Source organism: Crassostrea angulata, chromosome 3 (genome assembly GCF_025612915.1).
Source record: "Crassostrea angulata isolate pt1a10 chromosome 3, ASM2561291v2, whole genome shotgun sequence".
NCBI classification, from domain to species: Eukaryota; Metazoa; Mollusca; class Bivalvia; order Ostreida; family Ostreidae; genus Magallana; species Magallana angulata.
Window position 1 is genome coordinate 48,644,187 of NC_069113.1, and position 23,887 is coordinate 48,668,073.

The 23,887-nt window shown below is 34.5% G+C and overlaps 2 protein-coding genes across 7 annotated transcripts in view; one reads left to right on the plus strand and one right to left on the minus strand.

The window, feature by feature from the left end:
* LOC128176399 (organic cation transporter protein-like) overlaps positions 1-23,887 on the minus strand; it is a 55,735-nt gene that overhangs the window by 18,680 nt on the left and 13,168 nt on the right. The window lies entirely within an intron of this gene.
* Positions 1,688-8,317, plus strand: LOC128176397 (uncharacterized). 6 transcript variants are annotated; one of them, XR_008242784.1, is made up of 4 exons: positions 1,688-1,905; positions 2,078-5,532; positions 5,931-6,066; positions 6,449-6,534. XR_008242784.1 is itself a non-coding variant. In XM_052842697.1 (3 exons), the coding sequence occupies exons 2-3, from the start codon at positions 2,950-2,952 to the stop codon at positions 6,497-6,499; spliced, it is 3,168 nt and encodes a 1,055-aa protein (XP_052698657.1). In that variant the 5' UTR covers positions 1,688-1,905; positions 2,078-2,949; the 3' UTR covers positions 6,500-6,638. The 6 variants fall into 6 exon arrangements, 2 of the variants coding, with proteins under 2 accessions (XP_052698657.1, XP_052698658.1); XR_008242782.1 differs by adding an exon at positions 7,766-8,317 and having other exon boundaries at positions 2,078-7,607; XR_008242783.1 differs by adding an exon at positions 7,780-8,316 and having other exon boundaries at positions 2,064-7,607.

Sequence of the window (23,887 nt, forward strand, 5' to 3'; positions counted from 1 at the left end):
ACAACAATCATGCAAAACTTCAATCTTTCCTTCACCAACCGTAGAAATTTGAGCTCAAAATCTCTTATACTTTAGGAGAACAACCGCAGACAAAATACCCATATAAAAATTAGAAAAATCTCAATATCTCAAAAACGGATGTGACGTCATCAATGCAAAAAATTTGCTATCAGGTTCAGACCACTATCTATCACATCTTAAAATTTAATGGAGATCGGTTGAGCCGTTTCTGAGAAATCGCGTGCACAAAAATGGGAAGAAAAAAAAAAGAATAAAAACTAGAGCAAAGCTCGTTGCAAAGCAACGAGTGGGTCTTCCGGTGGTGTCGAGAGTAAAGATAGAAGCTCCTGTAAGAAGCAGAGTTCTAAAACCAACTACAAAGAAAATAAAAAAAAAATAAAAAAAAAACGAATAATTATTAGTACGACTTAACAATGTCTGAATGATTTCAAGAACGAATAAACAAAAACTTTTACAATTTCTAGAACGACTTAATAAAAAAAGTCCCGAATGTCTTCAAGTACGAATTAACAATTTCCGAATTATTTTAGGTATGAGTCAATTTAACTTTTAAAATTACACTATTTTCTTAACCAAGAACGTTGAAACAAAATTTCCGGAAAACTCAATTTTTAAATCCCAATATTTTTGTAATGCATCGTCCGATTTTAAAACGGATTTCAGTTTTAAATTAAGCTTAATAAAAGCTCCTTTGTTGCTTTATGATTTTTATCAAATTGTTGGTCAGAAAAGAGTTATTATAAAAAGACTTAATAGCCCTTCTGGCCCCTAATTTGAGGGGTCAGCCCTTTTTTTATATCAAATAAAAGGTCTCGCTAATATAAACATATTTTGTTCTACAAATGTTAACGAATGGTTAACCGTTATCGAGATATATAAACAACTGTATTTTAGGGGCCGACCCTTTAACTCTTTACCGGGGCCACTAATAACAACATTTATGGTATCATATTGTTCAGAACATTATTTTGTTCTACATTGCTTTTAAAAAATATTTCTGCTTTTTCAGATATTTTAAAATGATCAAAGTTTTGAACTTCTGGCCCCTTGAAACCCCTAATTACGTAATATATGACTAAGGTATGATACTGTATAGATAACAATTGTACAATGAACATTTTTGCTTCTATAATTAATAACAAATTATTGTTCAGTAAACAGTTCTTGTAAGAAGATTTAAAACCCCTCTTGACCCCTAATTGGAAGGGCCAGCCCCTTTTTCTTGATATCAAATGAAAGGTTTTGCAAATATAAACATATTTTGTTCAACAAGTGTTCACGAAATGTTAACCCTTCTTAGGATATCTTTACAAATGTGTTTTAGGGGCCGGCCCTTTATCTCCTAAATGGGGTCATGAACAAAAAAATTTAAGGTAGCATATTGTACAGAACATTATTTTAAGCAACTTTTGTTCTACAATGCTTTTCAAAATATTTCTCCTTTTTCAGATATTAATGATCGAAATTTTGAAATTCTGGCCCCCTGAAACCCCTTATTACGTAACATATGACTTAGGTATGGTACTGTATAGATAAACAGCCGAACAATGAACATTTTTGCTTCTATAATTAATAACAAATTATTATTCAGTAAAGAGTTATTGTAAGAAGACTTTACAGCCCTCTTGGCCCCTAATTTCAGGGGCCAGTCTGTAACGTACTTGATATGATTGTAAATATATATGTTTGAATTTCCCGCTTTTCTTTTTACTCTCTAAACCTGTCACTGGAGTGACGTGTACACGGCTAATTTTAAATACCGCACTCCAGTCCGTGCAGTCCAGCAGAGTGGACGTGTGTCTATTTAGAAGCACGTGGTAGTCACCAAGATTGGGAAATTCTCCCTACTTTGTTCATTTCCGAATGTTTGTCACCATTTTCAAGGTATTTGTTTGTTTTTTAATGTTATGTATGTTTAATTGGTTTGTTTGCTATGTTAGAAAGCTTAGTTTTAAAAGCACGTGTTCGAATGGAAAATTGTCATTTTAGAACTGAATACTAACGATAAATTGTTTCAAGTATATTCCATTCTATTTTAAAAGAAATTGTGTTAAAGGGGATGACGGTTTATACCAGCTGAATTGTGACTACAAAGTCGGAGACGAGTACGGAGCGCCAGACCCGCCATTTTCCATCCATATCGGGGACACGTGGCGTCGATGTACGTGTATGGTGTATGGTGACCGGGAGCGGTCTACGCTGGAGACGTTGGTATATGTGTGTTGTGTTGTGGTGTCCTAACGTACCGGAGCAACGGTTGTGTCATCTGTCCGTGTGTCTGTGTGTCCGTGTGTTGGTCTATGTGATGTCCGGGGTTTGGGTGAAAAGTCACCGGAAATATACCGAGGAACCAGGAAAGGAAATGTGACGAAATTTATTGAAATTTCACTTTCATTGTTTTGAATATTTGGTTCTCGTATAATTGTAGTGATATTTTTGTGAAATTGATTTGAAAGTTGATAAACGAATTTAGAGAAATTATTTGAAAATCTAAATATATGTGAATCAATTTAAGTGTTTAAATTTTGGAAAGAATATTTTGTTTTGAAGTCAATTTAAAGATTTGTTGTTGAAATTGGAGTCGACTCTCTCTTTTAGAATCTGGTTTAATATTTCTTTCATTTATTTTTTTTTCTTGTATGTATTTTTTTTCTTATTAAATATTTGTTTGTTTATTTTGGTGTTTTGGTTGTTTCTGATACAGACATCTGGCAATTCCAAAGAACTCGTCTGATCATTATATCAGTTCAGGATATATGATTCATGACATTTTGGTGGTAGCGGTGGGATTGCTTTGATTGCTGTGTTAGTTACAACCTTTACAAAGTGGGCAGAATTCACCCATCCCTTGTGAGTATTTTCTCTTCATTTCTCTAGTCCTGCTCTAATTTCAGCCTTACTATCTCTGTTTCAGTTAGGTGTTGAATCATGTCGGAGTTACCGTCGTGGGTTAATGATCAGATTAAGAAGGGGGCATCATTGTCTGATTGTTTAGAAATGTTGAAGTTGTTGAGTGAGAAGGACAGGGAAGAGAGAAAGATTGAACGGGAAGAGAGACAGGCTGAGCGTGAGATGAAGAAAGCTGCGTTGGATCATGAGTTTAAGGTTAAGGAGTTAGCATTGAAAGAGGAAGAGTTAAAGGTAGCTAGAGCTAATGGAGGGAAATTAAATGGTAGTTCATCTGTCCAGAATTCTCATGTTAAGCTTCCTAAGTTGGAAGAAGGTCAAGATATTGATGTGTTTTTGAGATCATTTGAGAAACTTGCAGCGTTGCATAAATGGGATAAGTCTGAATGGGCTATTCATTTGGTACCACTATTGACAGGTAAGGCATTGGAAGCTTACTCTCGTCTAAGCGATGGTGAAAGTGGTAAGTATGATAAGATTAAGGAGGCAATACTCAAACGATATGAGTTAACTTCAGAAGCTTATAGAGAAAAGTTTCGACAGGCAAGGCAACAATCTGATGAATCATTCAAGGATTATCAGGTACGTACAGAAAAGTATTTATCGCACTGGTGTGAAAGAGAAGATATTCATGGGCAATATAACAGTCTGTACGATTTGGTGTTGAGAGAGCAATTGCTTAAGTTTTGTGATAAAGATTTGCAGGTATGGGTTCATGAACATCGACCAAAGAATGTTAAGGAAGTGATCGATTTGGTTGAGGCCTATCAAACAGCTCACAAAAGGTTGACGTTCGGAGGGAACCGCAAAAATGGAACAGATCGAAATTCTCAAGGTAATTTCAATGTAAATCAGGGGCAATTTAAAGCTGAACAAGGAAAAGGCCCGCAGGTCAAAGACAGAGCCTGTTACTATTGTAAGAGGCCTGGGCATATCCAGAGAGACTGTTCTCTTTACAACCGAGGGCAGTATAGAAAACCCGAGGACAAGAAGTTTGGTAAGCTTGGGTTGTGTTTGTCAGAACACGAAAATAAGCAACATACAGAGGGGGGAAAACCTGACTTGTATACAAGTGCAGCGTTGGTCAAACTCCCTGGTGTAAGTACAGGGGATACAAAAGATGTAGATGATAATTCAGTACCAGGTTTGGATATTTCTAGGGGAAGTGTAGGAGGTAAAGAGGCAACAGTTTTGAGAGATACTGGTTGTTCAACTGTATTCGTCCACAGTCGTCTAGTCGAGAAGGAGCAAATGACTGGGAGAGGAAGGAAGATAATTCTTGCTGATGGGTCCGAGAAACAATGCCAAGAAGCGTGTGTAGAGATAGATACGCCATTTATAAAAGGTAAATTGTTTGCTCTTATCTTAGATTCTCCATTTGCTGACGTCATACTTGGAAACGTAATAGACAAGATCGAGAAAATGGAAGTTGAGAAACCAGCTGACTGTTTGGCAGTTCAGACAAGAGCACAGACTCGATTGGAAGCAGAGGAAACGAAGCCTAGACCAAAGAAGACAGATGATGGTGAGCTAAAATTTGACATTTGTGATACAGAGACATTGATCAAATTGCAGGAAACTGATCCTAGCCTGACACGTGTGAGGGAAATGACATTTGAAAAGCCAGACGAAGGTCAGTCATACTACACTCTCAAGGACAAGATTCTCTACAGGGTATTTCCTCGTGAGGTAGGAAATGACATATTTCAGATTGTCCTTCCCCATAAATACAGGTCGTTGGCACTTGAAATGGCACATGACATTCCTATGTCGGGTCATATGGGAGTAAAGAAGACCAGAAACAGGATTTTACAGCATTTCTTTTGGCCTGGAATTTTTTCAGACACATCAAAATACTGCAGATCCTGTCCAGAGTGTCAAAAAGGTACGGCGAAAGGAAGAGTGAAAAAGGTACCACTTGTAAGTATACCTACTATCGACGAACCATTTCAGCGAATTGCACTAGATTTTGTAGGTCCTTTGCCATTGACAGAATCCAAGAACAGATTTGTTTTGGTATGTGTAGATTATGCTACAAAGTATCCAATTGCAGTAGCTCTAAAAAACCAAGAGGCGGAGACAGTAGCAGAGGCCTTGATGGGAATATTTGCTGACGTGGGTTTTCCAAATGAAATCCTCACAGATCAAGGCAGTAACTTTATGTCCGAGTTGATAAAAGAACTGTGTAGATTACTGAAGGTGAGTAAATTGGTAAGTTCTCCGTATCACCCTCAAACAAATGGCCTGGTGGAAAAGTTTAATGGCACTTTAAAGAAAATGTTGAAGGCATATGCGGTCAAAGAACCCTCAAAGTGGGACAAACATCTTCCTTATGTTCTATTTGCTTATAGGGAGGTTCCAAACGAAACCACTGGATTTTCTCCTTTTGAAATGCTTTTTGCAAGGCAGGTACGAGGTCCTTTAGCAGTCCTGAAAGATCACTGGGAAGAACCAGAGAATTGTCAGTCATCTGTTCTGAGTTACCTACTCGAAACAAGGGAGCGATTGAAGGAGTGCACAGAGCTCGCAAAAGAGAAGGAAAAAGTCGAAAAGCACAAGCAGAAAGTGTATTACGACAGGAAAGCTAGAACAAGACAATACGAGGTAGGTGACAAAGTTTTAGTATTGCTACCATCTAATACATCAAAATTACTTGCACAGTGGAAAGGTCCATTCGAGATAACAGAGAAAGTCGGTAATGTTGACTACAGAGTTAAGGTGAAAAGGAACAAAGAGACAGTATTTCATGTCAACATGCTGAAAAAATGGTATGATCGTGAGGACAAATGTGAACAAGACTTGTCGAAAGAACATTTATCAGCTATTGACATACTGGGAGGTGTGTATGAGAGTATGGACTACGATTCTGAATTTAACGACAGAGCATCACCTTCGTTAGAACTTCAAAAAGGGGCTGAAGATGTAATTTTTTCCAATACACTGTCGAATACTCAGGTTTGTCAGTTAAGAGGTTTGTTGAATGAGTTTTCTGATGTTTTTAGCGATATACCCAACAGAACAGATGTAGTTCAGCATTCAGTAAAACTTAAGTCAGACGATCCCGTCCATAAGAAGCCGTATCCTGTGCCCTACGCACTGAGGGAACGCATGCAGAAAGAGATAGATAATATGACCGAGGTTGGTATTATTGAACCCTCAACAAGCCCTTATGCGTCACCAGTGGTTTTGGTAAGAAAAGATGACTCTTCTATCAGATTCTGTTGTGATTATAGAGCGTTAAATAGTATCACTGTATTTGATCCAAGACCTATGCCGCGCATGGATGACCTTTTGAACGAGGTGAGTAGAGCAAAGTTTATCAGCAAAATTGATCTTACAAAAGGCTACTGGCAGATCCCGCTAGATGAGGACGCAAAGCAGAAGAGCGCATTTGTGACCCCCATGGGCCACTATCAATTCACGGTAATGCCGTTCGGTATGGTAAATGCGCCTGCAACTTTTGTCAGATTGATGCACAAAGTTCTCGATGGTTTGCATTCATTTGTTCAATGTTTTATAGATGATATTGGAATCTACAGTGAGACTTGGGACGATCATCTCCAGCATTTGAGAGTAGTTTTCCAGCGATTGAGGGATGCAAAGTTGTCTGCAAAGCCATCTAAGTGTTGTTTTGGGTTTGATCAACTAGAATTTCTGGGACATGTGGTCGGAAAAGGTATTGTCTCTCCTAAGCAAAGTAAAGTTCAGGCAATTCAGAAATTCCCTGTTCCTACTACAAAAAAGCATGTTCGATCATTTTTAGGGACCATAGGCTTTTACCGGAAATTCATTCCACATTTTTCAGAACTAGCTTCACCTTTGTTTGATCTTACTAGAAAGAAAGGTTGTTCTAAGATAGTTTGGCTTCCAGTGCATCAGAAGGCTTTTGATTCATTAAAGAATGCTATAGCTAGTAACCCAGTGTTGCGTAGTCCAGATTTTAGTAAGTTGTTCTATCTGCGCACTGATGCATCAGATTGTGGAGTTGGGGCGGTATTAGAACAGAATTTTGAAGATGGTAGACATCCAATTCTTTATCTCAGTAAGAAATTGTCAGATACTGAAAAGAGATACGCAGTGATTGAAAAAGAATGTTTTGCAATTATCTGGAGTATTAAGTCGCTCAGAGTTTTTCTTGAAGGTCGATCATTTGTGGTTGAGTCTGATCATGCTCCACTGCAGTGGCTAGATAGAATAAAGATGACAAATCAGAGGTTACTTCGTTGGAGTTTGACACTTCAGGAGTTCAATTTTGAGGTTGTTCATGTAAAGGGGAAAGATAATGTTGTTGCAGATTATTTGTCGAGAATAGATTCATCCTCTTGAAATTGTGTAAATATTTAGAGATGGTTTGTTATTTTGTGTTGTATGTTTGACATTTAGTGTTATCAAGTTCGTTAGAGTTTTGGTCGGACTAATGGCATTAGTCTTCTAAAGGGGGACGTTTGTAACGTACTTGATATGATTGTAAATATATATGTTTGAATTTCCCGCTTTTCTTTTTACTCTCTAAACCTGTCACTGGAGTGACGTGTACACGGCTAATTTTAAATACCGCACTCCAGTCCGTGCAGTCCAGCAGAGTGGACGTGTGTCTATTTAGAAGCACGTGGTAGTCACCAAGATTGGGAAATTCTCCCTACTTTGTTCATTTCCGAATGTTTGTCACCATTTTCAAGGTATTTGTTTGTTTTTTAATGTTATGTATGTTTAATTGGTTTGTTTGCTATGTTAGAAAGCTTAGTTTTAAAAGCACGTGTTCGAATGGAAAATTGTCATTTTAGAACTGAATACTAACGATAAATTGTTTCAAGTATATTCCATTCTATTTTAAAAGAAATTGTGTTAAAGGGGATGACGGTTTATACCAGCTGAATTGTGACTACAAAGTCGGAGACGAGTACGGAGCGCCAGACCCGCCATTTTCCATCCATATCGGGGACACGTGGCGTCGATGTACGTGTATGGTGTATGGTGACCGGGAGCGGTCTACGCTGGAGACGTTGGTATATGTGTGTTGTGTTGTGGTGTCCTAACGTACCGGAGCAACGGTTGTGTCATCTGTCCGTGTGTCTGTGTGTCCGTGTGTTGGTCTATGTGATGTCCGGGGTTTGGGTGAAAAGTCACCGGAAATATACCGAGGAACCAGGAAAGGAAATGTGACGAAATTTATTGAAATTTCACTTTCATTGTTTTGAATATTTGGTTCTCGTATAATTGTAGTGATATTTTTGTGAAATTGATTTGAAAGTTGATAAACGAATTTAGAGAAATTATTTGAAAATCTAAATATATGTGAATCAATTTAAGTGTTTAAATTTTGGAAAGAATATTTTGTTTTGAAGTCAATTTAAAGATTTGTTGTTGAAATTGGAGTCGACTCTCTCTTTTAGAATCTGGTTTAATATTTCTTTCATTTATTTTTTTTTCTTGTATGTATTTTTTTTCTTATTAAATATTTGTTTGTTTATTTTGGTGTTTTGGTTGTTTCTGATACAGACATCTGGCAATTCCAAAGAACTCGTCTGATCATTATATCAGTTCAGGATATATGATTCATGACACAGTCCCTATTTCTTGATATCAAACGAAAGCCCGTGTAATTTGAAACAACTTTTGCATTACATCTTATAACAAAATATTTATACATCAAAAGATATCATAGAAAATGTGCAAAAATTTCGTGAAAAAATTTGGTGCCAATTTTCAGGTTCAGGCGAGCTTGGAGGCCTTTAGCAATTTTCATCAATGGAAGCATGGGGGTACATCTACATACATTCATCTACAATCCCTGAAAATTTCAAGCTTCTATCTTGATTAGTTTCGGAGGAGATGCGTGGACAAAATGACCCTAAAAAATTTACAAAATCGTCAATATCTGAAACCGGAAGTGACGTCATCATTTAAAAATTTTATTAAATGTAGCGCCGTTCATGTTTTATCCATCCTGAAAATTTTGTGCGAATCGGTTGGATAGTTTTTGAGAAATAGCGCTCCAAAAAAGTCAGAAAAAGAAAAAAAAGAATAATAAAGAAAAAGAAACCGTAGAATAACAAGAGGGTCTTCCGTTGGAAACGGAAGACCCTAATAATAGGGAAAAAGAAACCGAAGAATAACAATAAGGTCTTCCGTTGGAAACGGAAGACCTTAACTAGAGCAAAGCTCGTTGCAAAGCAACGAGTGGGTCTTCCGTTAATGTCAGATGTAAAGCTGGAAGTTCCTGTAAGAAGCAGAGCTCTTAAACCAATAACAAGAGTAACTAGATACGATCTCGTTGCGAGCAACGAGGAGGTCTTCCGTCCGATTTTTAGAAGAAAATATGACATCATCAACTATGATTTTTGACAACAAAACATGATATGGAAAAAGGAGTGAACTACTAATGCTTTATTGTATCGCTTTTTATAAGTTCTATTACACTGCTTTTTAAAATACTTGCATTTCTTCCAATGAAGATTGAAAAGATTAAACTTATTGACATCTGGTCCCAAAAAACCCTAATTGGGTAACGCAAGAGAAAATCATTATATTTTTAGGATATATAAACGTATTATACCTAATCTAGCTTTGATAACCTTCCACAAGATGGCTCTCATTAAAGGGCTATAGATAATTTTTTTGAGCCCTTTGATCCCCTAATTTAAGGGACCTTTCATTTAATATCAAGAAAAAGGTTTCTTGATATTAAATGAAAGGTCATTTGATTCTGAACACATTTTGTCAACAAGTGTTTAAAAATTCGTTACCGTTCTGGAGATACATGAGAAAGAAGTTTTAAGGGGCTGATTCTTTATCTCCTTATAGGGACCGTTTACGAAAATTTGAAGGTTGCATATTGTTATGAAAATCATTTTGAACAATTTTTTTTTTGTATTGCATTTCAAAATATTTTTCCTTTCTGAGATATGGGTGATCGAAATTTTGGATTTTTGGCCCCTAAAACCCATAATTAAGTAACACATGATAAAATCATTACATTGCTTGAATACATAACTGTGAGATAAACATATTTGCTTCTATAACCTTTCACAGAATAACTCTCAGAAAAGGGCTACAGATTAAAGACTTATAGCCCTTTGGTCCCCTTATTTGAGGGGCCAGCCCTTTTTTTCTTGATATTAAATGACAATTCATTTACTTCTAAACAAATTTTGTTCAACAAGTGTTTTGAAAGCCGATACCGTTCTGGAGATATATGAGAAAGAAGGTTTTAGGGGCCGATCCTTTATCTCCTTATAGGGGCCGTTTAACGAAATTTTGAAGGTTGCATATTGTTTAAAACATTAATTTAAACAACTTTTCTTCTGTATTGCATTACAAAATATTTTTCCTTTCTGAGATATGGGGGAAAGAAATTTTGGACTTTCGGCCCCTAAAAACCCTTAATTACGTAACACATGAGAAAATCATTACATTGCTTGGATACATAACTGTGAGATAAACATATTTGCTTCTATAACCTTTCACATAATATGTTACAGTAAAAGGCTACATATTAAAGACTTTAGAGCCCTTTGGTCCCCTAGTTTTAGGGGCCAGCCCCTTTTTCCTGATATTAAATGAAGGGTTATTTAATTTTAAACAATTTTTGTTCAACAAGTGTTCAGAAAATCGTTACTGTTCTGGAGATATATTAGAAAGAAGGTTTTAGGGGCCGATCCCTTATCTCCTTATAAGGGCCGTTTAACGAAAATTTGAAGGTTGCTTATTGTAAAGAACATTAATTTGAACAACTTCTCCTCTGTATTGCATTTCAATATATTTTTCCTTTCTGAGATATGGGTGATCGAAATTTGGGACTTTCGGCCCCTAAAAACCCTTAATTACGTTACACATGAGAAAATCATTACATTGCTTGGATACATTACTGTAAGATAAACACATTTGCTTTTATAATATTTTACAAAATATCTCCCAGTAAAGGGCTATAGATTAAAGACTTTCGAGCCCTTTGGTTCCCTAATTTAAGGGGCCAGCCCCTTTTTCTTGATATCAAATAAAAGGTCACTGAATTCTAAACACATTTTGTTAAACAAGTGTTTAGAAATTCGTTACCGTTCTGGAGATATATGAGAAAGAAGGTTTTAGGGGCCGATCCCTTATCTCCTTATAGGGGCCGTTTAACGAAAATTTGAAGGTTGCATATTGTTAAGAACATCATTTTGAACAACTTTTCTTCTATACTGCATTTCAAAATATTTTTCCTTTCCGAGATATGGGTGATCGAAATTTTGGACTTTCGGCCCCTAAAAACCCTTAAATACGTAACACATGGAAAAATCATTACATTGCTTGGATACATAACTGTAAGATGAACATATTTGCTTCTATAAAATTTTACAAAATATCGTTCAGTAAAGGGCTACAGATTAAAGACTTTCGAGCCCTTTGGTCCCCTTATTTGAGGGGCCAGCCCCTTTTTCTGGATTTTAAAAGAAAGGTCATGTAAGTAGAAACTATTTTTACATTACATGTCTTAACAAAATATTTTTCAGAAAAGAGATAATTAAAAAAAACCACGAAAAATTACGACGTTTTTTCCATCTCAATCTTCGGGTCCAGGCGAGCTTCGGCGCCTTTAACGCTAGATCAAAATGAAAATAAAATTGCAAATCTACAATTTTTCGTCTACTATCCCTGAAAGTTTGAACTCAATATCTTTTATAGTTTAGGAGAACTTAGAGGGACAAGCCACCCCTCTGAAAATCGCTAAAACGTCAGTTTCTCAAAAACGGAAGTGACGTCATCAATAAAATCAAAAACCTATAAGGTTCAGATCAGTATCTATCAGATCTGAAAGTTTCATGAAAATCGGTCGAGCCGTTTCTGAGAAATCGCGTGCACAAAATTTGTAAGAAAAAAAAAGAAAAATAATAATAATAATAGGGAAAAAGAAACCGAACGAAAACAATAAGGTCTTCCGTTGGAAACGGAAGACCTTAATAAAAAGAAAAAGATGAAAAAAATCTAATTATTCCTGGTACGACTTAACAAAATCCGAATGATTTTAAGTACGAATTAACAAAATCCTTTTTGATTTTAAGAACGACTTAACAAAAAAAATCCGAATGTGTTTAAGTACGACTTAACAATTATTTTTGGTACGAGTTAACTTTACGATTAACATTGTGCTATTTTTTAAACCAAGGACGCGGAATCAAAATTTCCGGAAAAATCAATTTTTAAACCCCGATATCTCTGTAATGCATCGTCCGATTTTAAAACGGCTTTCAGTGTTAGATTCAGCTTCATAAGCTCTACAAAATACATATTCATTTTTGATTTGATCAGAAAATTCATTTTTTCGAAAAATTTGTTTCACTTCCGGTTTCGATCGGAAGTGACAGATTTTCATTTCGAGCCTTATTTCAGAGGTAAATCGACCAAATCATAACCATTGAAAATTTCAAGCCTCTATCTTAAAGCGTTTTTGAGAAAAGTCAGGGACAAAATGACTTTTTGAAATTTTTAAAAATGACGTCACGTCAAAACCGAAGTGACGTTCTCTTAAAAACTTTTACATTTTTGAGGGACGCCAACTTGCAAACATCTCTGAAAATTTCATCAAAATCGGTTAAAAACTTTTTGAGTTATGAAGCAAAAAAGGAGTCAGAAGAAAAGAAAAAGAATAATAATAATAACTAGAGCAAAGCTCGTTGCAAAGCAACGAGTGGGTCTTCCGTTAATGTCGGAAGTAAAGCTGGAAGTTCCTGTAAGAAGCAGAGCTCTTAAACCATTAACAAGAGTAACTAAAATAAAAAGATGAAAAAATCGAATTATTCCTGGTACGACTTAACAAAATCCGAATGATTTTAAGTACGACTTAACAAACACCTTTCCGATTTCAAGAACGACTTAACAAAAAAAATCCGAATTGTTCAAGTACGACTTAACAATAATTTTTGGTACGAGTTAATTCTGCTTTGAACATTACGCTATTTTTTAAACCAAGGACACGGAAACAAAATTTCCGGAAAAATCAATTTTTAAACCCCGATATCTCTTTAATGAATCGTCCGATTTTAAAACGGTTTTCAGTGTTAGATTCAGCTTGATAAGCTCTATAAAACACATATTCATTTTTGATTTGATCAGAAAATTCATTTTTTCGAAAAATTTATTTCACTTCCGGTTTCGACAGGAAGTGACAGATTTTCATTTCGAGCCTTATTACAGAGGTAAATCGACCAAATCATAACCATTGAAAATTTCAAGCCTCTATCTTAAAGCGTTTTTGAGAAAAATCCGGGACAAAATGACTTTTTGAAATTTTTAAAAATGACGTCACGTCAAAACGGAGGTGACGTTCTCTTAAAAATTTTAACATTCTTAAGGGACGCCAACTTGCAAATATCTCTGAAAATTTCATCAAAATCGGTAAAAAACCTTTTGAGTTATGAAGCAAATAAGGAGTCAGAAGAAAAGAAAAAGAATAATAATAATAACTAGAGCAAAGCTCGTTGCAAAGCAACGAGTGGGTCTTCCGTTAATGTTGGAAGTAAAGCTGTAAGTTCCTGTAAGAAGCAGAGCTCTTATACCAATAGTAAGAAAAACTAAAATAAAAAGATGAAAAAAATCGATTTAGTCCTGGTACGACTTAACAAAATACGAATTATTTTAAGTACGACTTAACAAAAACCTTTCTGATTTCAAGAACGACTTAACAAAAAAAATCTGATTGTGTTTAAGTACGAATTAACAATTTCCGAATTATTTTAGGTACGAGTTAATTTATCTTTGAACACAACACTATTTCCTTAACCAAGAACGTGGAATCAAAATTTCCGGAAAACTCAATTTTTAAATCCCAATATCTCTGTAATGCATCGTCCGATTTTAAAACGGATATCAGTTTAAATTAAGCTTTATAAAAGCCCCTTTGTTGCTTTATGATGTATATCAAATTATTGATCAGAAAAGAGTTATTATAAAAAGACTTAGTAGCCCTTCAGGCCCTTAATTTGAAGGGTCAGCCCCTTTTTCTTGATATCAAAAAAAAGGTGTTGCTAATATAAACATATTTTGTTCTAGAAGTGTTCATGAATTGTCAACCGTTCTCGAGATATCTAAACAACTGTATTTTAGGGGCCGACCCTTTAGCCCCTTACCGGGGCCACTAACAACAAAATATTTGGTATCATATTGTAAAAAACATTATTTCTAACCACTTTTGTACTACATTGCTTTTAAAAATATTTCTCCTTTTTCAGATATTAATGATCAAAATATTGAATTATGGCCCCTTGAAACCCCTAATTACATAATTTATGACTTAGGTATGGTACTGTATAGATGAACAGATGTACAAACAACATTTTTGCTTCTATATTTAATAACAAATTATTGTTCAGTAAAGAGTTATTGTAAGAAGACATTAGAGCCCTTTTGGCCCCTAATTTGAGGGACCAGCCCCTTTTTCTTGATATCAAATGAAAGGTCTTGCAAATACAAACATATTTTGTTCTACAAGTGTTCAAGAAATGTTAACCGTTCTTGAGATATATGTACAAATGTGTTTTAGGGGCCGACCCTTTAACTCCTAAATGGGGTCATAAACAAAAAAATTTAAGGTAGCAAAACATTATTTTGAGCAACTTTTGTTCTACATTGCTTTTAAAAATATTTCTCCTTTTTCAGATATTAATGATCAAATTTTTGAATTTCTGGCCCCTTGAAACCCCTAATTACGTAACATATGACTTAAGTATGGTGTTGTATAGATAAACAGCCCAACAATGAACATTTTTGCTTCTATAATTAATAACAAATTATTATTCAGTAAAGAGTTATTGTAAGAAGACTTGACAGCCCTCTTGGCCCCTAATTTGAGGGGCCAGCCCCTTTTTCTTGATATTAAACGAAAGCCCGTGTAATTTGAAACAACTTTTGCATTAAATGTTTGAACAAAATATTTATACATCAAAAGATATCACAGAAAATGTGCAAAAATTTCGTGAAAAAATTTGGTGCTAATTTTCAGGTTCAGGCGAGCTTTGAGGCCTTGAGCAAATTTCATCATTGGAAGCATGGGGGTACATCTACATACATTCATCTACAATCCCTGAAAATTTCAATCTTCTATCTTGATTAGTTTCGGAGGAGATGCGTGGACAAAATGACCCTTAAAAATTTACAAAATCGTCAATATCTGAAACCGGAAGTGACGTCATCATTTAAAAATTTTATAATATGTAGCGCCGATCATGTTTTATCCGTCCTGAAAATTTTGTGCGAATCGGTTGGATAGTTTTTGAGAAATAGCGCTCCAAAAAAGTCAGAAAAAGAAAAAAAAGAATAATAAAGAAAAAGAAACCGTAGAATAACAAGAGGGTCTTCCGTTGGAAACGGAAGACCCTAATAAAAAGAAACCGAAGAATAACAAGAGGGTCTTCCGTTGAAAACGGAAGACCCTAATCAAAAGAAACTAGAGCAAAGCTCGTTGCAAAGCAACGAGTGGGTCTTCCGATAATGTCAGAAGCAAAGCTGGAAGTTCCTGTAAGAAGCAGAGCTCTTAAACCAATAACAAGAGTAACTAAAATAAAAAGATGAAAAAAGTCGAATTATTCCTGATACAACTTAATAAAACCCGAATGATTTTAAGCACGATTTAACAGAAACCTTTTTGATTTCAAGAACGACTTAACAAAAAAATCCGAAAGTGTTTAAGTACGACTTAACAACTTAATTTTTGGTACGAGTTAATTTTACTATAAACATTACGCTATTTTTTAAACCAAAGACGCGGAAACTAAATTTCCGGAATAATCAATTTTTAAACCTCGATATCTCTGTAATGCATCGTCTGATTTTAAAACGGATTTCAGTTTTTAATTAAGCTTAATAAAAGCTGCTTTGTTGCTTTATAATAAGTATCAAATTATTGGTCGGAAAAGAGTTATCATAAAAAGACTTAATAGCCCTTGTACCCCCTCATTTGTGGGGCTAGCCCCTTTTTCTTAATATCAAATAAAAGGTCTCGCTAATATAAACATATTTTGTTCTACAAGTGTTCATAAATTGTAAACTGTTCTCGAGATATCTGTACAAATGTGTTTTAGGGGCCGACCCTTTAACCCCTTACCGGGGCCACTAACAACAACAATTTTGGTTTAATATTGTTCAGAACATTATTTTGAACAACTTTTGTTCTACATTGCTTTTCAAAATATTTCTCCTTTTTCAAATATAAATGATCATAGTTTTGAGTTCTGGCCCCTTGAAACCCCTAATTACGTAATAAATGACTTAGGTATGGTACTGTATAGATGAACAGCTGTACAATGAACATTTTTGCTTCTATAATTAATAACAAAATATTGTTCAGTAAAGAGTTATTGTAAAAAGACATTAGAGCCCTTTTGGCCCCTAATTTGTGGGGCCAGCCCCTTTTCCTTGATATCAAATAAAAGGTCTCGCTAATATAAACATATTTTGGTCAACAAATGTTCAAGAATTATTAACTGTTCTTGAGATATCTGTACGAATGTGTTTTAGGGGCCGACCCTTTAACTCCTAAATGGGGTCATAAACAAAAACATTTAAGGTAGCATATTGACAAGAACACCATTTTAAGCAACTTTTGTTCTACATTACTTTTAAAAATATTTCTCCTTTTTCAGATATTAATGATCGAAATTTTGAACTTCTGGCCCCTTGAAACCCCTAATTACGTATCATATGACTTAAGTATGATACTGTATAGATAAACAGCTGTACAATGAACATTTTTGCTTATATAATCAATAACAAATTATTGTTCAGTAAAGAGTTATTGTAAGAAGACTTTAGAGCCCCCTTGGCCCCTAATTTGAGGGGTCAACCCCTTTTTCTTGATATCAAAGGAAAGCTCGTGAAAATTGAAACAACTTTTGCATTACATGTTTTAACAAACTATGTGCACATCGAAAGGTATTACAGAAAATGTGCAAAAATTTCGTGGAAAAATTTGGTGCCAATTTTCAGGTTCAGGCGAGCTTCGAGGCCTTGAGCAATTTTCATAATTGAAAGCATGGGGGTACATCTACAGACATTCATCTACAACCCCTGAAAATTTCAAGCTTCTATCTTGATTAGTTTCGGAGGAGATGCGTGGACAAAATGACCCTTAAAAATTTTCAAAATCGTCTATATCTGAAACCGGAAGTGACGTCATCATGTTAAAATTTAATGATATGTAGCTACGATGATGTTCTATCACTCCTACAAATTTCGTGCAAATCGGTTGGGTAGTTTTTGAGAAATAACGCTCCAAAAAAGTCAGAAAAAGAAAAAAAAGAATAATAAGAACTAGAGCAAAGCTCGTTGCAAAGCAACGAGTGGGCCTTCCGTTAATGTCGGAAGTAAAGCTGGAAGTTCCTGTAAGAAGCAGAGCTCTGAAACCAATAACAAGAGTGACGATAATAAAAAGATAAAAAAATCGAAATATTCCTGGTACGACTTAACACAATCCGAATGATTTTCAGTACGAATTAGCAAAAACCCTTCTGATTTCAAGAACGACTTAACAAAAAAATCCGAATGTATTCAAGTACGACTTAACAATTATTTTTGGTACGAGTTAATTCTACTTTGAACATAACGCTATTTTCTTAACCAAGAACGTGGAATCAAAAGTTACGGAAAACTCAATTTTTAAATCCCAATATTATTGTAATGCATCGTCCGATTTTAAAACGGATTTCTGTTTAAAATTAAGCATAATAAAAGCTTCTTTGTTGCTTTATGACTAATATCAAATTATTGGTGAGAAAGAGTTATAATAAAAAGACTTAATAGCCCTTCTGGCCCCTAATTTGAGGGGTCAGTCCCTTTTTCTTGATATCAAATAAAAGGTCTCGCTAATTAAAACATATTTTGTTCTACAAGTGTTCACAAATTATAAAACGTTATCGAGATATCTAAACAACTGTGTTTTAGGGGCTGACCATTTAACCCCTTATCAGGGCCACTAACAACAACATTTTTGGTATCATTTTGTTAAGAACGTTATTTTGAACAACTTTTGTTCTACATTGTTTTTCAAAAAATTTCTCCTTTTTCAGATATTAATGATGAAAGTTTTCAACTTCTGGCCCCTTAAAACCCCTAATTACGTAACATATATGACTTAGGTATAATATTGTATAGATAAACAGCTGTACAATGAGCATTTTTGCTTCTATAAATAATAACACAATATTTTTCAGTAAAGAATTATTATAAAAAGACTTTAGAGCCCCCTTGGCCCCTAATATGAGGGGCCAGCCCCTTTTTCTTGATATCAAATTAAAGGTCTAGCAAATATAAACATATTTTGTTCAACAAGTGTTTAGGAATTGTTAACCTTTCTCAAGATATCTGTATAAATGTGTTTTAGGGGCCGACCCTTAAACTCCTTACCGGGGCCACCAACAACAAAATTTTAGTTTTGGTATTGTTGAGAACATTATTTTAAACAACTTTTGTTCTACAGTGCTATTCAAAATATTTCTCCTTTTTCTGATTTTAATGATCAAATTTTTCAACTTCTGGCCCCTTGAAACCCCTAATTACGTAACATATGACTAAGGTATTGTACTGAATAGATAAACAGCTGTACAGTAAACATTTTTGCTTCTATAATTAATAACAAAATATTGTTCAGTAAAGAGTTATTGTAAGAAGATTTTAGAGCCATCTTGGCCCCTAATGTGAGGGGCCAGCCCCTTTTTCTTGATATCAAATTAAAGGTCTTGCAAAATTAAACAACTTTTACATTACATGTGTTAACAAAATATTTATACATCAAAAGATATTACAGAAAATGTGCGAACATTTCGTGAACAAATTTAGTTCTAATTTTCAGGTTCAGGCGAGCTTCGAGGCCTTGAGCAATTTTCATAATTAGAAACATGGGGGTACATCTACATACATTCATCTACAATCCCTGAAAATTTCAAGCTTCTATCTTGATTAGTTTTGGAGGAGATACGTGGACAAAATGACCCTTAAAAATTTACACAATCGTCAATATCTGAAACAGGAAGTGACGTCATCATTTGAAAATTTAATAATATGTAGGACCGATCATGCTTTATCAGTCCTGAAAATTTTGTGCATATCAGTCGTATAGTTTTTGAGAAATAGCGCTCCAAAAAAGTCAGAAAAAGAAAAAAAAGAATAATAAAGAAAAAGAAACCGTAGAATAACAAGAGGGTCTTCCGTTGGAAACGGAAGACCCTAATAAAGAAAAAGAAACCGTAGAATAACAAGAGGGTCTTCCGTTGGAAACGGAAGACCCTAACAATAGAATAACAAGAGGGTCTTCCGTTGGAAACGGAAGACCCTAATAACTAGAGCAAAGCTCGTTGCAAAGCAACGAGTGGGTCTTCCGTTCATGTCGGAAGTAAAGCTGGACGTTCCTGTAAGATGCACATCTCTTAAACCAATAACAAGAGTAACTAAAATAAAAAGATGAAAAAAATCGAATTATTCCTGGTACGACTTAACAAAATCCGAATGATTTTAAGTACGACTTAACAAAAACCTTTCTGATTTCAAGAACGACTTAACAAAAAAAATCCGAATGTGTCCAAGTACGACTTAACAATTATTTTTGGTACGAGTTAATATTACTTTGAACATTACGCTATTTTTTTAAACCAAGGACGCGGAATCAAAATTTCCGGAAAAATCAATTTTTAAACCCTGATATCTCTGTAATGCATCGTCCGATTTTAAAACGGCTTCCAGTATTAGATTCAGCTTAATAAGCTCTACAAAACACATATACATTTTTGATTAAATCAGAAAATTCATTTTTTCGAAAAATTTGTTTTACTTCCGGTTTCGACCGGAAGTGATAGATTTTCATTTCCAGCCTTATTACAGAGGTAAATCGATCAAATCATAACCATTCAAAATTTCAAGCCTCTATCTTAAAGCGTTTTTGAGAAAAGTCCGGGACAAAATGACTTTTTGAAATTTTTAAAAATGACGTCACGTCAAAATGGAGGTGACGTTCTCTTTAAAACTTTTACATTTTTGAGGGACGCCAACTTGCAAAAATCTCTGAAAATTTCATCAAAATCGGTTAAAAACCTTTTGAGTTATGAGGCAAAAAAGGAGTCAGAAGAAAAGAAAAAGAATAATAACTAGACACGATCTCGTTGCGAGCAACGAGGAGGTCTTCCGTCCGATATTTAGAAGGTAAATCACGTCATCGACTTTAATTTTCGACAACAAAACATGATATGGAAATAGGAGTGAAGTAATAATGCTTTCCTGTAATGATTTTTATAAGTTCTTTTACGTTGCTTTTTTGAATACTTGCATTTCTTCCAATTGAAATAGACAAGATTAAACTTTTTTTACCTCTGGCCCCTAATATCCCTAGTTAGGTAACGCATGAGAAAATCATTATATTGTAAGGATATATAAACGTATTATACCTAAAGTCTGTCCCAAGATACTTTTGCCACACATTTTCTTAAATTATTTGATATTTGTAAATATCTCTTGTTTCAGACGATGTTCATTCGATAGTATGAAAAAATCCCAAGATTTCCCTTTTGAAACGCCCCCTCTAGCTTGTCAGGTTTCAATACGCAGCTAAAAAAAGAATGTCTACGGGGATTTTACATTGCATCAACCTTTATAAAGCCCGGATGATAACGTTGAAAAATTGTGCTAGATATTCCGAGAGACTTCCGAATTGAGAAAAGATGTAAACATTCCCCATTATAAATCTCCGTAGGAAATATGTTTTCAATCATGTGAATGTTTACGAAGGAAAAATGGTAATTTGTAAATGAAGTTTGACCCCTAAAAACGTTATTACCTAATTACGTAACGCGTGATAAAATCAATAGATTTCTTGGATACATAACAGTTGAGATTGACACAAAATTTAAAATTTTGTTTAATTCATGTGATTTTGAATGACAACAGTTGTGAATGGAATTGGAGATCGTTGTGGAGAATAAGCAGGTTTTGAAATAAATTAATTGCACATGAAAAATAAAGTGTCTTACACATGTAAATCTTAATGTTAAAGCTGCTTGGTCCGATTTTCAATATAATAATTGTACGCTTTTTAACGATGGTTATGCTAAGTATGTGTGCAATAATACACGTTGCAGTAGTTTTCCCGGTCAATTAATTAAGCCAAATTTCAATGAAAAAATTATTTACATGTTGAAACTCGTTGAATCCGGATGTTGTGTATTACGACATACTGCCAATCCGGCGACATTATTCAGCCCCTTGACATTTTCCCATCTTTTTTGTTTTAAAAAACTAATGCAATCCGGATCCTAGCTATTCTGTTAACCGGCGCAATGAAAAAGTCTACTGCTTATAATTAGTGAGAGTTATCTCCCGCAGTCCGTCCACTTATCGATCGATCGGCCTTCTGCGAGATATTAATGCTCAATTATCGATCAATTTTTCTGTCGTTGCTATTGATTAAAACAATTGTTAATATAGATCCAAAGTTGCAACTTATTTCAGTTCATACAGTAAAGTCTTGTTATGAATTGCAATAAGATAATTAGATTAAAGTTCACCCAATTTTTTTCAGGCCGTGATTCAGGATACTGCGGGAGTAAGACTGCCGATACCGTTTGTTATGCCCGTTGTATGACTACACGTACAGAGTTGCATATTATTCTGTTAAAATGCTCAATTTTTTTTTTATATAAAATTCTCATTTATATTTATCTATTGTTTCCCTGCATCAATACAGTTCTCGCCATCAGGTATTTCAGCCATTTGTTGACTTTTTAATGTTTTGTTTATCAATTTACGGTTGAGCATGCACTTTTCAGGTAAATCGGATGTTTGAAAAATTATCAATAACGATGATTTGATTCAGATAGTATTTCCATCGTATGTATTCCGTTATGGATTTATTGTTTCATTTCAAAAAAAATATTTAAAATGAAAATTGGTACCGTAAATAAGATCGATGAAATCTAATATAATTCAGAACAATTGAAAATTTTGCAAGAATACACGATCAGGACCTACTGCATTAAATACTGAAATTAATTTGCAACAATGTCCTCTTAACCGGATGTTGCCTAATCCGGCCATTTTTTTTTCAGAACCACCCTCCGCCGGATTTGACAAGTTTTGCTGTATATTCACAAAATAATCGACATAAAAGGGTTTTGCGTTGTTTCACCGCGTATTTAAACTGGCCCCTTACGTCGAAGCTACATACATGTATGTAGTATGATTGTATTACGACTTTGACATCTGTCTTTTTTATATAATCTATTATAACATATAAAATATACAGCATGACTATTTAAACAAAAATAAAGCAGTGTACATTTGTTCATTAATAGTTTTGATGTTTACGTTGTTTATAATCATTGCAAAACATGCAGGATGAATAAACACAATCATTCGGAGGATGAAACCCAACGGTTTCCTTTTTAAAACATTCCAATGATGTATTTTGGGGGGTTTTTGTATGCCCAAAATTTATTTTTATTTACTTTGAATATTTCTAACGTTGAAAGGAGAGCACTTCCGTGTAAATACGTCTATAACTTTGTAAGATCATTCATTTGGATTGCAAGGAAAATTATTTGATACTGTAATGGCCGACAAATCGGAACATGCAGCTTGAAGAAATTTCTCAACTTATTATACCTCGAAACGTTATTTCAAATCAGGCACCAAACAATGAAGGGAAATGGAAATATTCGGCGGATCCAAATGTTAAAATATTCTAATGATAAAAATTGGTATATATGGCAAACAGTTTAATCATTTTTTATCTCTTACAAGATATAATCGCACCTGTGTTTTGAATCCATCTCTTTTAAACTCTGTCAAAATTCGTGGTCGTTTCACCCTCTTGTTGTAAACCCCGCTGAAATGTTCACAATCGAATTGCGCTGATGAACGAAAGAACTTGCTGCATGGGCCGTCTAACATTATTAATTTAAATAATGAATTCAGAAACTTTTACGTTTCAAAAAGTGTCATTTTTTGTTAAGTTACAGGAACATTGTCATTCATGCACATAAAATTTGTACAAAATAAGTTATATGTTATTCAACCACTGTTAGAAATTTGAGACCGTGCTTGAAATATTTGGGAAAGAAATTTTAGGGGTCATCCTTTCATCTTCTTATCGGGCCCGTGTAACAAAATTTGAGCCATTTCCGAATAAATGTGTGCACAAAAATCGTTAATAAAAGAATGCAGGTAACGGGAGCTTTTTAACAGGGGAGCAGGGAGTGCTTTAAAATTCATATTTACATGTATTAATTTACCGTGTAAAATTATCAATCATAGGCATTAGATAATTGCTATTGCCTATTGACTCCATGACATCTACAATTTTGCTTAGTTAAACGTACACATTTAAAAAAAATGTACATGTATATAAGCATGTACTCCAATCAGGTGTTGTACTTTACAAAACGTTTTTTACGCGATCGCCGAGCGCTTCTTTTTGGGGAAGAACAGTCCTAATCAGACAGCAAATACATAATACAGCATACAGACGTTTTTATTAATATAATTATATATAATTTATGTACTATTTAAGTATGCTTGAATATGCAAATTTTAAAGCCAATTCGATTTGTATTAGAAAATTAATATACTAAGTAGTCTTTTTAACCATGTGTTCGCTACTCGATCTTCAACTGTCCGATTACTTTTACAATGAACGTACATGTACACAAAATATTTAAAACTCACATATTCTTTCAGAATAAAAAAAATTAATTTATAAATGAAGAAAATCAGCAATGAGTTTGCTTTTTAATGAATCTGACCACCACTGAGATGAGGTTATACCAATAATGTGACCCTTATTATTTTACGGCCTGAATGTAAATAAAACATCAACTTGTTTAAAAATGGTTTGTTTTATCGTGCCCGTACCTACCGCAAGCATGTAGCATTGTACTTCTTCAGCTGCCTTATCTCGAACGCTTTTTAAATATATTTCAACTTTTACTTACTACATCCTGCT